Genomic DNA, 19,029 nt, shown 5'->3' with positions numbered 1-19,029 from the left:
TGTGCTAGAAATATAAAGGACATGTCAGATTGAGCCTACACATACAGAGTTTTCCGTGAATGCAGTCTCCGCGACCACAGGGACATTGCCTTTAATTGTCAGTCGCGCTATAAAGCTGAACTTCTGCAATACGCATTGAATAGAGCCCTAAGACTTTATATTAGGGTTCTGGTCTGATTAACTATTCATTGTAAATAGATGGGTTTGGGGCACTGGGCAATTGAGTGCAGCTATTTCTCACTGTAGAGCTGGTTTTTCTAAAGCTCTCTGTTCCATATTTAGTTGATTAAAGTGAAGGTTCCAGAGGCCAGGGTAAGGTTGACACTGGAGTTGAAGATAACATTCAACCAATCAATCAACCAGATATGACATCTCATATTCAGTAGTTTATGATCAGAAAATCCCGTAAAATCTCCATTATCTTTACTGCAAGTAAATTGGATGAATTCCTCCTTATAAGGTAATAAAGAATTTGCATTGCTGATTAGGCCAAATCTATATCTTTATGGTTTGATAAATAATAATTACTTTAAAAGGGAAATCGTGGTAAGCACTATAGGTAATGCCTTCATAACTAATGACTGAGCAATATACAACCCCCTGGTGTCTCTCTCTCTCTTTCTCGCTCAACACACAGACACAAACACACACAGAGTACACACGCACACACCATAGGGAGTGCAAAAATGTGTGTGAATGCGACTGTTCACATGATCTGACCAGAACTATTTGCACACACAGATAAGAGGCTGATCCCACCACAGGAGGAGCGCCTGGCTAATTTGCAAAAGGCTCTTTAAGAGGGTCGACAGTGTGCAAGCCATTCATCACACATGCCTCTACAGAGCGTCAAGTCTGCCGCTTTGTCTCCAACGGGCCTTTCAAGTACAAAGACTCATCGAGAGGAGACGTGAAACAAATAGAAAACTCTCTCTCCTCCTCCCTCTGTACACCCGCCCTCTCCCATCTGGATCCCAGAGTTGTGCAAAGGCAAAGAAAATGTGTGTGTGTGTGTTATGCCTGCTGATATTCATGCCAGGCAAAAAGGCAGCTCTGCATCTCCATCTCCTCAAACAACCCATCATTTATTTCTCTCAAAGCATGTGGTTCACCTTGATAATGTAATTACACACTGACATATCCTAGATGTTTTAATGCTCAAAAGAACTGAAATAAGTCCCCTCAGTCTTTTGAGGAACTGAATGTCCTTTTTATTGTCAGCAAAAAGGATAAAAACATCTGCCAACATCATATAATTCTGCTTCTTCAAAATAAATAAGAATACTTTTTTGATTAACATGTTGACTTCCAATGGGAACAGTTCAAAAGGCATTTTGTTTGAAAGAAAATGCTCCCTTTGCCTCCCGTATTCTCGCCATACAGTGTGTCCTTTATAATCAATTAACAAAATGTGCACCATGGGCGGACATGATTTCATTCTGCAGAATAATTTTGGGACAAGCTGATTTACTGCAGTTACTGTGAGCAACAGGAAATACTTGTTGTTGTTGTTATGTAACCATAGCCGCTGGAAGTAGGATGCTGAGGGTGCTGCAGAAAAAAAAAAAGTTTAAAAAAAATTGGAAAAAAAAATAATATATTAATACAATTTTTTTTTTTTTTTTAAGTCTCTCACAAAAGTAATGAATGCACTGGGTCTTTACTAGTCCTGTATTAGTGGACTGATATAGCCATCTATAGCGTTCACAAAAAAATTATATTACCCCCCCGGCAAAAAATAAATAAATCGCAGCACCCCTAAACATCTTCCTGCAGCTATGTATGTTACCCATCTCAGCCCAGCACAAAAATCCATTCAAACAAGCCTTCACTTTATTCAAGTCTAAGTTGAAAGTATCTTCCACGGTCCAACACAATGTCAACTGAATTCCTTGGGCAAGAGTACATTTTGGACCGTGAATTCCAAATTCCTTTGCAAATAATGGAAAATACTTTACTTGAAGGTTCAATCCGGATATGGATTTTCCATCTCAACCATAATGTTACATCATTGTTATTACATCAGTATTACATAAAATTGGACTTGGCAAATAGAAAGAGTTAGGCCTAAGGAAAATAGACTCAAAGGCAAACACCACGTAGTAACATCTGTAAAATGCTATGTTAAGAGGAGAAAGTAAACACTTTCCTGCACCTATCGAAGGATACACACAGATCAGTTGCATTATTTTTCTCAGACCACAGTACACACAATTTCTTGTAGACACGGGGTCAGATTTCAAAACTCTCAAGAATTTAACAGTAGTGGTTCCTCTTCAACCGATCTGTACACTTCACTACTTGTCACAAATAGCACTGAAAGATATGACTGACTGACATTTCTCTTGGTTCGTTTTTTCTCCGCGAGTCTGTGACTTAATAAGAGTTTTTCCTTCGTAATCTGAAAAACACCAAACAAAAACAAAACATTGACACTCTTGACGACTTTCAAATGAATAGTTGAGTGACTACTCTACTGATTAGCCGCCGGGGACCGAGCACTTTAGGAGAAAGTGTTTTTTTTTAACAAAAAGAGCAAGGGAATGCATCAAAACAAGACTGCTGGGTCTGTGCCCATCACAGGAATGAGAGAACAGGTGCCTCCACATAAATATACTGTAGCCTACCACGTACACAGTCGATTGCTGGACCCCAGCCCAACTTTGAAACCTTTTAATGTCTTTGCTCACAAGGTTTCCTTTTCAGTCAAGTCACTTTTGAAGTTACATGTCAAAACTTGCCAAGTCACCCTTTTTGAAAATCCAAAATCCAAGGCAAGTAAACAAACCAAACCTTTTAAGTCAAGATTTTTTTCGTTTCTTACTTTTGTTCTCAGACTCTCGCACCCTGCACTTTGGCAGACTAGTTGTTAATTATATTTTTTTATTACAACACATTACTATTGTTGATTTTTGTATAAGTTCGGGAAAATGTTGGCTATGAGAACACGCTTTTGCCGTCGCCGTACAGGTCGGCTAGCTTTTTGAAGCGCGGCCCCCAGTTGCTGAGATAGTCGTAGTTCTGCTCTGAGTCTGTACTTAGTGACTCCAGGGAGCTTAACGACTCAGCTACCGAACCATTCCCCTCAAAGGCGTACGTCTGCAAAGAGTCATACGGCGGAGCTGATGGATCAACATCTGCATCCTTCAGCCGGTCCCAAATGAACTCTCGGAACACCACGTTGTCCGGCAGGGTCTTGTAGACGGGAAGCGAGGAGGAGGATCTCGGGTAGGGGAAGAAGGTGGGGGTGTCAGGGGTGACGTCTCGCCGGACCTTGGGGTCTCTGATGACGTTGAGGTTGCGGAGGGCCACCATGTCGAAGGCCTCAGTGTCCTCCTCTCCTCCACCTTCATCGTCGTAGCGGACGATGTTCTCCCTCACGTCCCTCTCCTCCTCCAGGATCAAGGGCTCCTTCTTCCTCCGACGCATCGACACAATCAGCAGCACCATCACTGAACAAGGAAAGAGAAGAGTCTGAGTCAATGTTTATTCATCAGCATTAGGATACTTATTCAATATAAAGGCACAGTACATTTGGATGATAAATCTACGGAAAATAATAGCCCTGATCTGATGAATGTGAAAATAAAACATTGAAACAGTGTCTTTGCATCAATACATTTCTCTCCTCCATCCTCCATTTTGCGCACCACCTCCAAACGGACAGAAAACTTCCTGAAACCAGAATTTCTGAACTTCTAGGCACCCCTCTCCAATCCCTGGTCCCATATATTATTGCTGAAAATAACTCTCCACACCGAAGCAAACTGGCAAATGTCTAATGATCCTTCATCCATCAACGTCGCACTGGTGCCAGTGAAATATCGCATTGTGGGACCATATTTCTTCCCTTTGCTGCGTCTGGCTTCCGCGGGCTAGAGAGAAGGGCCTGGGAAAGCGAAGGCAAACACCGCTTCACACCTCGTAATAAGAGAGCAAATGGAGAAGCTGGAAGGGGTGGGGGTGTTACATTAAAGGCTCGGGGAGACGCTGATGAATGGAGAGCCTTTTTGACTGCTGTTTGGTGACTGGCTTCTGAATGCATGGCTCTAATAGCTACAGTGTGTTACTACTCTACCTGTGGTACTACTCAACCATGGTTTAATCTGTCAATACCACTGGTCTGTTTCCCTCACTACTGTTACTACCACTACTTCTGGCCATTATTTGGAATGTTGATATAATTTTCTATGTGTGATTGTATAGCTATAGTGAAATGCTATGTTGAAAGATGACACATCCCTTGGAATCAATGAGGAGAATAGTACATTGGTTCACCTCTGATTGTATTGGAGCTTAAGAGCTCTCCAGATTCCATTCAGTTCGGTAATGCTTTTCCAGATGAATCATGATATGGTGGCACAATGAAAGAGAATATCTTCATTTTTAGGGTTGAATACCTAGAAGGCGCTATGCTGTGTCTCATCATCACATACTGGGTGTTGGCCAGGAGCCAATCATGCCTTACGAGTGGCTGCAGGAAGATGCCCAAGCATACAAAGAACCCACTGTGACAGTCATCAAGCGGCTTCAATACAATGACCACCACACTAGACATTATTCAGCCAGCCTTCATATAAATAAATACCCTCTTTGGAGTGGATCAACACTGTATAAATGCAGATGGTAAACAAAAAAAACTAAAAAATCTATTTGATGTTATCCTGGATTTGCTGTAATTGAATTGTTTAAAAGATCCATCAAGCACAATCAATACTGTGCAAGCAGAGTTTTCTGTGCTGCCATGGCTCTCCTTGCTAGTGTACATCATTATAATGAACTGAAGCAAAAAGACCCCTCCTCATCATCACCACTCTGCTTGCTTAGCTCTGTCTAAACCTCAGGCTGATTATTCACTGGCTGTGTCACTCACAAACCACAAACCTCCCATATTGCTGCATAATTGTAAAGACAACTACATTCTGATGACAAAAGGACTAATGGACACATCAATATGAGGACAATATGTCTTATGGAGACAATAATGTTTGTCAATAATGATACATTTGGTGTATTGCCTATACTCAACTAATTTAGATCACAGATAAACAAACTACTTGTGTAGGGGGAGAATACACTACGGTCTACTGCTATGTACTATTACATAAGCATAATTATCTCTTGCTTTCCCAGTAGTTGTGTTAAGCATCACTAATCCCTCAATAAGTCATATATAAGTAGTTGGGACTGTGGTCCTCCACTTTTTCATAGTCAGGCAAATTCAGAATTAGAATGGCCAGGGTAGTGAGAAAATAATTTGGTTTGAGTGACAATAGTCATGGCAACAGAAGTCTGGCGCTGAGGGGGTGCTACTTAAAAGCCCTAATTGGTCGTGTCTGACGCGTCACCTGACCGGACCTCAAAAAATAAAAAGGTGCTAAATCGTTTCAAATAATGACTTGCCAACTTTCTTTTGCAGTTTCAATGTCACTATGACCATGGGGACATTCATCTCCAAAAAGGATTTAGATGACAGCTAAAAATCTAGGAAAAAAATATAATATTTTGAGGGTGTACAATTTTGTGGAAGACAGAGGACATGTCTTCTAAATGATAACAGTAGAAGTGTTACTTAATGTCATGTGGACCTAAAACTAATGACCGTCCAGTTTGATAGAAAAACTACATAGCCAACCACGCACGCACGCACGCACGCACACACACACACACAATAGTCACACAACTATATGATAGGTAAGTGAGCTGGTGAGTGGTTGAAACTCATGGACATTGTGAAGTGGGCTCTTATCAATCAACAAAGAAAACAGGTTGGTACATCTCAAGGAGTTGCTGTTCAATTTTCACCTGCCATCTTAGCCACCTGTCATTATAGCTACTCTACTCAGTGATGAAAGATGAATAGAAGTTGTTGGTGTGGGGATGGAGGCCCTGCTTTTCTTTGATGAGAGAGAGAAGAGCGAGAGCGAGAGAGCGAGAGATTGTGAGGTCTGTTCTACTCTACTACGGCTGGAGGACACCTGGACTGACAGCACCTGAGGACGACAGCAGCAGCACCTCTGGTCTTTTTCTGAGCTCTCCTCTCAACCAAAACAATGCAATCACACGCAATCACATCCCCAATTACAGGAGCGCAGATTGAAATAGGCCTTGATGGAGGCACGCAAGATTTGGGAGCCAGGATGGGAAGGGTTGTGCACAGGGTGTTAATGCAAGAGGGGGTGGCAGGGAGGGTCAAACAGGGAGAAGGGGAATGGGATGATAGAGAGAATGGGGAAAAGGAGACAAAGTTAAGCAGCACAGACCGATGGAGGCAGACAAGGACACGTGCGCCCACGGACACAGAAACAGACAGAAACAGACAAACATGCAGTTCAGAGCCCCACAACTACGTCTTTACCGTGTTCCTCTTTCAATATCTCATTTATTACAAAAAGTATTCTCCTTAGCAATAAAAATTAAGCACATTTTTGCGAATTTAAATGAAAGTGAGTTTTGGCTGGCCCTATCAAAAAACCAAAAGGTTTGTTATTGTATATCCTATTTAGACTCCATCTCAGTGTTCGATAAAGTTCACCAGTGCATTAAACTATTCTTCTGACTGTGCTGTGGTACAAAAACCTTGTCTCTGGGTTTCATGGGCAATCATTTGCTGCTTAGTTGATTCAATCTAAGTGGAAGCATTAATAACAAAAGCTCATAGCAAATGTGACTAGTGTTGTCATCATGAGAGACACGCGTCATAAACCCAGGTACAGTCAAAACCAGCCCAAAATGTAGGATCCTATACCCATACCCTGCCCCTATACCCACAAAGACATTACCATACCTACACACACATCACGTTAGTAAGCTCTTACATAAAAATAAAAAATAAAGATTATTCAAGAACTGAAGACAACATAAGAATGTGAATATGTGCAGGTTTGCATAGCAAATTGATAGGTTAAACATTGCTCCAAGCATGATGAAGATCTGTTGACCTATGTAGACCTGTGAAGAATCTGTGTATCTCAAACATGCACACTGTCTACAGTAGTTGACATCACGGTTGTTCTTACCCAGGAGTGTAATGATGCAGCCCAGAATGGCGACAAGGGCTCCTGTACTGAGGCCAGCAGGAAGTGTGTACGCCACCGCCCCACATGATTGGGCTACGCCGTCCGAGTCACAGTCACATACGCTCACTGATAGGGTGTTGGTGCTACTGAGCGCGGGGCTTCCACTGTCTACGATCAACACGGGCAGTCGGTACAGCACCTGCTCCCGTCTCCGGAATCCTCCACGTTTCGTTACGATGGACGCTGTGTTGTCTGGAAGGGAGGAAAATGATGAACCAGATCAGTCAGGAAGAAGGAAGAAGGGGGAGAGTATTTAGAGATCAAACCCTGCACAGTCCTGATACAAGCTGAAACAATACATTGTCTATATTAGGACAGCATACAGACTGAATGATTGATATAATCTACATACAGTATTTATTTAACTGTGGTATAATTAAGCAATAAGGCACGGGGGGTGGTATATGGCCAATATACCATGGCTAAGAGCTGTTCTTATTCACGACGCAAAGCGGAGTGCCTGGATACAGCCCTTAGTCATGGTATATTGGCCATATACCACAAACCCCCGAGGTGCATTATTGCTATTATAAACTGGTTACCAACGTAATTAGAGCAGTAAAAATAAATGTTTTGTCATACCCGTGTTATACGTTCTGATATACCCCGGCTGTGAGCCAATCAGCATTCAGGGATCGAATCCCCCAGTTTATAACAATCAGTATATACTGTTAGCATATACTGAACAAAAATATGAACCAACATGTAAAGTGTTGGTCCCATGTTTCATGAGGTGAAATAAAATATATCAGAAAGTTTCCATACGCACAAAAAGCGTATTTTTCTCAAATTTTGTGGCCAAATTTGTTTACATCCCTGTTAGGGAGCATTTCTCCTTGGCCAAGATAATCCATCCACCTGACAGGTGTGGCATATCAAGAAGCTTATTAAACAGCATGATCATTACACAGGTGCACCGTGTGCTGGGGACAATAAAAGTCCACTAAAATGTGCAGTTTTGTCACACAACACAATGCCACAGATGTTTCAAGTTGAGGGAGTGAGCAATTGGCATGCTGACTGCAGAAATGTCCAACAGAGCTGTTTCCAGAGAATTGAATGTACATTTCATGTACATGTCGAATTTGGCAGTCATAACATTTTGCCAGCAGGTGATTGTCAAGCAAATAACTGCCGGTCTCACGGTAATTAACCATTAATTAAGATAAACACATTTAGCGTCTCCTGGCTTCCACGCATAGCCTACAAGCAACTAATGAAGTCCTTTGGAACATCTACATTTGAAAAAGTCTAATAAATCCATGTAATATAGCCTACACCTTCACAATAAATCCATTATTTATTTTAGACTGGTCTGAAGAAACATGACATGAAGAAAACGTAGTCTTTTTCAGAAGAACAGGATAGCATACTCTGAGTTGTCCTTATGTTAGTTCCTGATCTGACTATGCCATGTTGCTGTGGGCTACACTAGTTGATTTAGCAGACAAGATTTGCTTAGAATTCCGTGGCATTATTTTATAGTTTGAAGAATACAATTGAACATAGCTGGCAACATAGTTGTGATACAAATATTGGGCTATATGTTTAGATTTTTAATACATTCTAAGGCTGCATGATGCGACTAGAATTAGGATTTGAAAAAAGTTACATGAAAGGCATGAGCTCTGCTTAGTTTTTTGCACAGGCTGTAGACACCTCGTCAGTCTCTCTCTCATTTACAATTTGATAAGCACTTGATAATGCCTCGAATTTCCCGAATGCATCCCCTTTGTGTGACCGTAATGCCCCCTAAAAGAATCCATGCCTTTTGTGGCCAGTGTTTGTTGTGCCCTTTGGCTGAATATAATAATAATTATTCCCTTCTCCCAGCTGCCTGCTGAAGCACCTCTCACTAACATGGCTCTCTGTCATGTGATCGGTCTTTCGCACAGGCTACAACTGAAGACAGACACATCGGGGACGCAACTGCACTCCTCGCAACTGCACATACTGAAGATATTGGAAGAACTGTCCATATTTACTTTTCGTCAGCCAACAAGATGATTAGGCCTAACGAACAGCAAAAACACTAGCCTATGTCAATCTACTATCCCCCATAGCACAAAAGTTGACCTATTCTATTCTGTGCGAGACATAAATATTATAAACATAGTCTGGGACAGTTGTGGGATGCTATAGATCCTAAATTAATACAACCACTTGCATCAAAAAAAGCTGTTTTAAGCAATGAGCCTGACGCTACAGATGAGAATGTTTCGCCTAAAATGTTGATAAACTATTACCCTATTTCTTCACATTATAAAGGCAGCAATGCACACACGACAGTAGGCTATACGCACAAATTTTTGATTAGCAGGAAAACACCATTCTCAAAAGTGACAACAAATGCGATTATGCATGTAATGGTTTTATTACAAAGGTGTATTTTTATGGTGAAAACTATCTTCCCCAAACTTGAAACTCATTCACTGTGTATGTACAGTGAGGGAAAAAAGTATTTGATCCCCTGCTGATTTTGTACGTTTGCCCACTGACAAAGAAATGATCAGTCTATAATTTTAATGGTAGGTTTATTTGAACAGTGAGAGACAGAATAACAACAAAAAAATCCAGAAAAATGTATGTTAAAAATGTTACAAAATGATTTGCATTTTAATGAGGGAAATAAGTATTTGACCCCTCTGCAAAACATGACTTAGTACTTGGTGGCAAAACCCTTGTTGGCAATCAGAGGTCAGACGTTTCTTGTAGTTGGCCAGCAGGTTTGCACACATCTCAGGAGGGATTTTGTCCCACTCCTCTTTGCAGATCTTCTCCAAGTCATTAAGGTTGAGGCTGACGTTTGGCAACTCGAACCTTCAGCTCCCTCCACAGATTTTCTATGGGATTAAGGTCTGGAGACTGGCTAGGCCACTCCAGGACCTTAATGTGTTTTTTCTTGAGCCACTCCTTTGTTGCCTTGGCCGTGTGTTTTGGGTCATTGTCATGCTGGAATACAACATCCACGACCCATTTTCAATGCCCTGGCTGAGGGAAGGAGGTTCTCACCCAAGATTTTACGGTACATGGCCCCGTCCATCGTCCCTTTGATGCGGTGAAGTTGTCCTGTCCCCTTAGCAGAAAAACACCCCCAAAGCATAATGTTTCCACCTTCATCTTTGACGGTAGGAATGGTGTTCTTGGGGTCATAGGCTGCATTCCTCCTCCTCCAAACACGGCGAGTTGTGTTGATGCCAAAGAGCTCCATTTTGGTCTCATCTGACCACAACACTTTCACCAGTTGTCCTCTGAATCATTCAGATGTTCATTGGCAAACTTCAGACGGGCATGTATATGTGCTTTCATGAGCAGGGGGACCTTGCGGGCGCTGCAGGATTTCAGTCCTTCACGGTGTAGTGTGTTACCAATTGTTTTCTTGGTGACTATGGTCCCAGCTGCCTTGAGATCATTGACAAGATCTTCCCATGTAGTTCTGGGCTGATTCCTCACCGTTTTCATGAGCATTGCAACTCCACGAGGTGAGATCTTGCATGGAGCCCCTGGCCGAGGGAGATTGACAGTTCTTTTGTGTTTCTTCCATTTGCGAATAATCACACCAATTGTTGTCACCTTCTCACAAAGCTGCTTGGCGATGGTCTTGTAGCCCATTCCAGCCTTGTGTAGGTCTACAATCTTGTCCCTTACATCCTTGGAGAGCTCTTTGGTCTTGGCCATGGTGGAGAGTTTGGAATCTGATTGATTGATTGCTTCTGTGGACAGGTGTCTTTTATACATGTAACAAGCTGAGATTAGGAGCCCTCCCTTTAAGAGTGTGCTCCTAATCTCAGCTCGTTACCTGTATAAAAGACACCTGAGAGCCAGAAATCTTTCTGATTGAGAGGGGGTCAAATACTTATTTCCCTCATTAAAATGCAAATCAATTTATAACATTTTTGACATGCCTTTTTCTGGATTTTTTGTTGTTGTTATTCTGTCTCTCACTGTTCAAATAAACCTACCATTAAAAATTATAGACTGATCATTTCTTTGTCAGTGGGCAAACGTACAAAATCAGCAGGGGATCAAATACTTTTTTCCCTCACTGTATGCCAGTTAGGCTCTACACCAGTTGTAAAGTGGATTAATGTGCTTCACTTTAAGAAGTTTTTTGGCTACTTTAGTACCTTATCAAACCTTATCAAAACATATAGGCCTATGGGCTAGGCTATATGAGGTGTGCGACTATGATTTGAAAAAGCCACAAAAAAAAGCATGCGTAACAGCTGGGCATCATTCACAAGTGATAATATATCATTCACAAGTGATAGGCTAATATTGTCACCCATCACACGATTCTTGGTTTAATCTTGTCTTTACATATACTAAGTAATATATGTGTGAAATTTGTTTTGATTTAGAATGGACCATTATTATTATTATGCAACAGGGGCATTGTAAAAAAACACATTATCTATGCACCTAAATAGCGAATGGAGGATGCTTTTCCCCGTGATTCATGTTCATGCCAGACAGATAGGCTATACTCCTGTTGTAAAGAGAAGCAATGTGCTTAATATTAGGAAAGTTGAAAAATAAATATAATAGGCCTAGCCTATAGAAAGCTGATGGGATCCTCCTCTTTTAAATAGAGGCCATCACTCTGTTTTCTCATGCAATTGCATAGCCTATAGAAATGTTGCACAACATGAGCTCATGGACTCTTATGAAGTGTTTGATTAGATGTTCAATTACATTTGCATTGATGTCAGAGAGATTAGATAGACAATAGAGTTCTGAGTACCAGGCTTTTGACTGCTGTCATGACCCATGACAACCAGTGTGGCAGTAATACGGTCACCGTAAAAGCCCTATGTCCAGCCGGCCTCACAACCGCAGACCACGTGTAACCATGCCAGCCCAGAACCACCACATCCAGCTTCTTAACCTGCGGGATTGTGGGACCTGGCTACAGAGTGGGTGGGCCTATGCCCTCCCAGATCCACCCATGGCTGCGCCCCTGCTCAGTCATATGACATCCATAGATTAGGGCCTATCTTATTTATTTCAATACACTGATTTCCTTCTGTGAACGGTAACTCAGTAAAATCTTTGAAATTGTTGCATGTTGCGTTTATATTTTTGTTCAGTATATATGAAATGCTGTATCTCACAGATCACATAGTCTATTGGTCATTTGCATGAATACATATGGTACAGAACCAGCGACCAACTTTGGAGTTTGTTGTATGTGCCATTATGTTCTCTTTTCATTAACAAAGAGAATACAAGAAAATCAACAAATGGAGCCAATAATTCATATAATGTAAGATATCAAAGATATTCCATTCTCTTGTATGCCACCTGTTGAGGAATTACATTGTTGGTTTGATTTCCAATTTTACTTGACCAGCAGTGACATATGAATCATAACAAGTGAGGAATAGAAGACCAGACAATATTTACAGAGGAGGAAAATATTTTGTGCAAATGGGCATGATACCATTAGAGATTAAATTATACTTTCAAATTTAGTCATTACATTTCAAAACCTGTTTCTGCCTCCACACATCTAAACCTGCAATTAACATTCATGGATCTTCCTATCCATAAAATTGATTTAAAGGTGAAACAAACATGAATAAGCCATCAGAATCATTCTCAGAAAGTTTGTTTCAGCAACTACTATCAATCAAAAAGGTCTTGAAATATCTCATGTTTGAAAAATCAAACATGGACAAGAAAGACTTCTCAATCCATACTTGCAGTACAGTTATGGCCATAGTTGACCCTGGATTTATAGTCCTTACAAACTCTAATCCCTTTTGATTTAACGTTTTCCTCACATTCTTCTCTGTTGTCAGTAATCGACTGTTAATTGTTGTACTTTGACGAGGAGAAAACACCTACCTTTGTTGTCTCGGAGAGTGAAGTTGGAGTTGCCGGCCACAGATAGAGGCAGGGCAAAGTAAAAGCGATGACCACTGGGAGGCTCATCCTTGTCCACAGCACTGATAGTCTGGATGACCTGTGCAACACATGACCACACATAACCACTCTGATTGTATGGTACTCGGAATACATGGAACACACAACCACTCTGACTGGTTGGACCCCTACTGACAACCCCAAATTGTGAAGCTGATTGGTTGATTGATTGATTGATTGATTAATGAAAAATATTAATTGGTCGGGGCTAATGGGTCATTAGTCCATAGCCGCAGTTTCTTTGTTTTATTCAGGAATATCCATAAGAATTAACAGTGCAGGTTGAACATGGTGAATTGCTATGCCTTCACATGTTTTGATTAATTTACAAACTAGCATACATTTCTTTTAACACAAGGCCAAGGCAATAGAGTGAGTAAATTGGTACAAATAAACTTGATTTTGATTTATGAAATGTTTATTTTATCATGTTGGCTATGGTTTTACATCACTTATCACTTGCAGTAAGTGCTTATTTGGCAAGAGGAGCCTAATGCAGCTTTTTAGGGATGAGAAAAAAGCTCCGGAATCGATTTTCTCAGCAAAACATAGTCTGTTTTCTTCTCAGGTTACAATGTAGGGACAACTTAGCAATGCCAATGCCAGGCGTATCAATCATCCAGCCCGTGAGGAGGACCATTCTGGTACGCAGGTGTTTTTAGTAAAACAGCTGAATAATATAATATATATATTATTATTATATTATTCAACTGTTTTACTCAAAACACTTGCGTGCCAGATTGGACCTCCTTACGGGCTTGGATGTTTGATATATATGTTACATTTTTGGAAGAAAATACATTTTGGCGGAAAACAAACTCATTATACAAAAATGACTAAAACCAAATTTAAACTGTGTATAAATTATAATAGACCTACATTAATACAATTTATTGACTGTCTCTTTTTATACCAAAGTTGATCATCTTCTCTTCACTGACATTTTCAGCCTATCCCTTACTGTCTGTTATACATACATGTTTCAAGCAGACCACCATAGTCCCTGTACCCAAGAATGCCAGGGTAATCTGTCTGAACGACTATCACATCTGTAGCCATGAAATGCTTTGAAAGGCTGGTCATGGATCACATCAACACCATCATCCCGGACACCTTGGGCCCACTCCAATTCGCATACCAACCCAACAGATCCACAGATGACGAAATCTCTATTGCAGTCAACATTGCCCTTTCCCACCTGGACAAAAGGAATACCTATGTGAGAATGCTGCTCACTAATAATCACAGAAATTCAATTTAGACAGTCAGGGAGCACCAAAAATTCTCAAAACTATGGATAGAGGACTTTTTTTATTTTTTGATGTTGACGCCGAGGAAATAGAACACATTTTCAGTGTGACCCTCCGAACGGATCTTTTGAAGGAACATTTTTGTCGGTTTTACCCTCCTCTTTTTCATTGTGAATAAAAACAGCTTTAGCTAAAGAGGATGGAGGAAAAATGTGTTATTATCTGTTGTACCAGATATTGAATTATGTCAATAAAGAATAACACATTGCCACATAAACCTATATCCACTAGCACAACTCCTCATAAACCAACATTTAACATGTAAAATGTCTGCTTATATCCATAGCTGTGCGAAGATTGGGGGTGGGGGTGCTGTTGGGGGTGGGGGTGCAGACGGCTATATCGGTCCACTAATACAGGACTGGTAAAGGCCCAGTGCACTACTTTTGTGATTAATTATTCTTTTTAAATAAATGTTTTTTTTGTTTGTTATTTTGATTTTTCAGGGGGTGTTGCAGCACCCTCAGCACCCCTGCTTCCCATGGCTGTGCTTATATCTAAGTACAATAAACTAACATTTAACAAACTCGACACAGACTTGTGTCAACACCAGCATTATGTAGCAGTCTATGTGTGGTGCTTCTCTAAGTGGGCATATCCCCATGTCCAGTTGCAGTAGGAGATCCAACTGCTCTGTGAGAGCTATGATACATCCCAAACGGCACCCTATTCCCAATATAGTCAGAGGCTTCATGCCCCCACAGATTTGTACTGTTTTTAAATTTTTCACACGTTACATTAATTACTAAACTTAATTTTTAAGCCAATGTTTATCATCTTCTCTTCACTGACATTTTCAGCCTATCCCTGACCCAGTCTATAATACCTACATGTTTCAAGCAGACCACCAAAGTCCCTGTGCCCAAGAATGCAATTGTAGCCTGTCTGAATGACTATCACATCTGTAGCCATGAAATGCTTTGAAAGGCTGGTCATGGCTCTCATTAACACCATCATCCCAGACACCCTGGACCCACTCCAATTCACATACCGCCCCAAAAGAGCCACAGACGACGCAATCTCTATTGCACTCCACGCTACCCTTTCCCACCGGGACAAAAGGAATACCTATGTGAGAATGCTGTTCATTCACTAAAGCTTATAGTTCAACAAGCTTATCACTAAGCTAAGGACCCTGGGAATGAACACCTCCCTCTGCAACTTTATCCTGGATTTCCTGACTGGCCACCCCGGGTGGTGAGGGTAGGCAGCAACACATCTGCCACGCTGATCCTCAACACGGGAGTCCCTCAGGGGTGAGTGCTTAGTCCCCTCCTGTACTCCCTGTTCACCCACAACTGCCTGGCCATGCACAACTCCAACACTATCATTAAGTTTGCTGACGACACAACAATGGTAGGCCTGATCACCAACAATGATGAGGCAGCCTGTAGGGAGGAGGTCCGAGACCTGGCAGTGTGTTGCCAGGACAACAACCTCAACGTCAGCAAGACAAAGGAGCTGATCGTGGACTACAAGAAACGGAGGGCCAAGCATGCCCCTATTCACATCGACGGGGCTGTAGTGAAGCGGGTCGAGAGCTTCAAGTTCCTCAGTATCCACAGCACTAAGGATCTGTCAAGGTTCAAACACACCAACACAGTTGTAAAGTGGCCTTGAAAATGGAAACTGAAAAGATTTGGCATGGGCCCTCAGATCTTCAAAAGGTTCTACAGCTGCACCACTGAGAGCATCTTGACTGGCTGCATCACCGCTTGTTATGTCAACTGCTTGGCATCCGACTGCAAGGCGCTACAGAGGGTAGTGAGGATGGCCCAGTACATCACTGGGACCGAGGTCCCTGCCATCTATAGCAGGCAGTGTCAGAGGAAGGCCCTAAAAATTGTCAAAGACTCCAGCCACCCAAGTCATAGGCTGTTCTCTCTGCTACCACACGGCAAGCGGTACCTATACACCAAGTCTGGAACCAACAGGACCCGGAACAGTTTCTATCCCCAAGCCTTAAGTCTGCTAAATACAGTAGTTAGGTAAATAGTTAATCAAATAGCTACTCAGACTATCTGCATAGACCCTTTTTCCATGAACTGTTTTTTTGACCCATCACACACGCTGCTGCTACTGTTATAGTTACTCATTGTGTATCTATTATTACTTTTATTATTACGTGTTTTACATTTCTATTATTTCTCTATTATCGTTCTCTCTGCATTGCTGAGAAGAATCTAAGCATTTCACCGTTATTCTACACCTATTGTTTACAAAGCATGTGACAAATAACATTTTATTTGCTCATTATATATAAAAAGATCTGTCAGCGCTATTTTGCGGAGAGGGCACACTAACTGGACCAGGCAAGGAGTACCCCCCCTTATTCTCCCTAGTAAGTGGTTCCTTCAAAGGTGCACCACAGAGCAAAGGAATACTAGGCAAGACGCTAGATGCTCTAGTCTAGTGCATGCAGAAAGTATCATCCGTGGAGGAGGAGAGAGAGTGTAGTGACATACAGCATTTGATTTGATTTTAGCTGCTGGTAATGAGCAGGAATGGCAGGAAGTATGTTTTGTAAATTAATTTTATTATGCTACACTACCTTCTAATTAGTGGATTCGGCTATTTCAGCCACACCCATTGTATAAAATTGAGCACATAGCCATGCAATCTCCATTGACAAACATTGGCAGTAGAATGGCCTTACTGAAGAGCTCAGTGACTTTCAACGTGGCACTGTCAGAGGATGCCACCTTTCCAACAAGTTAGTTCAGAAATTGTTTGTCGAGATCAGTGTGGAAGAACTTGACTGGCCTACATGGAAGCAAGGCCCCCGCAGCAATGTTCCAACACCAACCTCATAACTAGCTAAAACTCTTAGAAAAAAGGTGCTAAGTAGAACCATACAGGGTTCTTTGGTTTTTCCCCATAGGGGACCCTTTTGGTGCTGGCCAGAAACCTTTGCAAAGGGTTCCATCTAGAACCCTTTATGTGGGGTTCTTCAAAGAACCCCTGTATATGGTACTACCTAGAACCCTCTATATAAATGTTCTTCCTAGAACGATCTGTGAAGGGTTCTACCAAGAACCCTTTTATCTTTGGAGGGTTCTTCCTAGAACCCTCTATGAACAGCTCAATCAGCCTTATCAGCCTTTAAAATTAAATGACAATGCATTACATATACCGTAAGGCCTTTATTTGAGAGCTTAATTATGCCCTAACACAGTGGTGTTAGAAATCACCTGGTTTACAGGCTACATCAGGCCTGCAAGGCAAATTATGCTTGCTTGCAAAGTGATGTGTAATTCCTATTAGAATCCAGCCAGAGTTACGATATTTTTTATCACCTACAACCTGCATTCAGAATGACTGCCATGGTAAGGAAGACTGAATACAGAGACGACCTCAATCATCTAAACTGGAAAAAACATCTTATTAATGGGTACAGTAAATCCAATTACTAACAGATATAATTTGTTTAGAAAACTGTATGTTATTTATCTTTGTGTAGCATAAAATTAATCAACTAAGCAATGTACATGCAAAAACATAGTTTTCATTATTACAGTAAAACAAACAATTTTGAAAATCTCCCTGAAATAGAGCACGCTGGGAAATTGTATATATAGTTCTATGTATAACCCTTCTTGCATTCCAAATAATCATTTGCCTTCAAAAGAATCATCAAATACATTTCTTCCAAAATGAAATTTCTTCCAAATGTCTTCCAAAAATTGTTCTTAGGATATTATAGGTTCTAGGTAGAACCCCTCACCTTACAAAGAACCCTTGTTTTCCAAAAAGGGTTCTTCTGATCAAAACAGTTCTTGGTAGAATCCTATCTCTCCGCAAAGAACCCTTTTGGAGCCCTTTTTTCTAAGAGTTTACCAAGCCATTTCAGTCTATCAATCAAGTTAGAGTAGCTTGTCTAACTATCTTAGCTGGCATGCCTGCAATGAATTACTGCAAGCAATTACTAAATGTACTGAATAAGACACATTCCTTTCAGTCTTTTACCCAGATTTTAGCAGAGATGCAGAGAAGCATATTTTGTTTCTTTTAAAAAGAGAATCACCCATCAGGAGGATACAGACAGCTCAAGAGTTATGCTTAGATATACAGAACAATACTTGGTTTAAATTAGGGATGCACGATATATCGGTGAACATATCGGAATCGATCGATATTAGCTAAAAATGCTAACATCGGTATCGACCGATGTCTAGTTTAACGCCGATGTGCAAAACCAATATCAAAGCTGACATGCATACCTATATAACCTAGGTACATGCCGTAATGACGCCATGTAAAATGTTCCACTACACGTGCAACAAAGCATTCATAACCTAGCCCACAATGTCTGCTCTGTGGATTGAGCAGTCAACAAGTCGAGCAGTCATTTGAAAGAGTAAGAACATTTCAGCGTGACAACTCAAAAGGTGAAATCCATTAAAGCCAAGATAATGGAATTCATTGCCCTTGACAATCAACAGTTCTCTGTCGTGGGTGATGTTGGCTTTCGCCGACAGGTCGAGCACCGGTATACTCTACCAAGTGCTCTATTTTTCAGATGTTTTCCTATGGAGTTCCACAGTAATATCGTCACTGCTATTAGCTTCAAGACATACATACTATGGAACGCCGTTTGGGTCTTTGTGTGCCAAAAAAGATACAGTAGCACTGTCAAAGCTGTACACAAAAGTCTGCAAACAAACAAACACCGGCCATGAACAATGTGTTTACAATACCGCATTGATAATAAA

General features: G+C 41.1%; 1 protein-coding gene across 1 annotated transcript in view; it reads right to left on the bottom strand.

Moving 5' to 3' along the window:
• Positions 1–1,185: 1,185 nt before the first annotated feature.
• LOC115195723 (cadherin-7) overlaps positions 1,186–19,029 on the bottom strand; it is a 121,429-nt gene continuing 103,585 nt past the window's right edge. The window contains exons 10-12 of the mRNA XM_029755891.1: positions 12,930–13,047; positions 7,020–7,271; positions 1,186–3,452 (exon numbers count right to left, since the gene is read on the bottom strand). Coding sequence (XP_029611751.1) covers positions 2,938–3,452; positions 7,020–7,271; positions 12,930–13,047 — 885 coding nt within the window. The 3' untranslated portion in view covers positions 1,186–2,937. The remainder of the gene's footprint in view (positions 3,453–7,019; positions 7,272–12,929; positions 13,048–19,029) is intronic.

The sequence above is a fragment of the Salmo trutta genome, chromosome 6 (assembly GCF_901001165.1).
Source record: "Salmo trutta chromosome 6, fSalTru1.1, whole genome shotgun sequence".
In the NCBI taxonomy this organism is placed as follows: Eukaryota; Metazoa; Chordata; class Actinopteri; order Salmoniformes; family Salmonidae; genus Salmo; species Salmo trutta.
The sequence above is the reverse complement of the archived record's forward strand: the minus strand, read 5'-3'. Positions and strand labels throughout refer to the sequence as shown.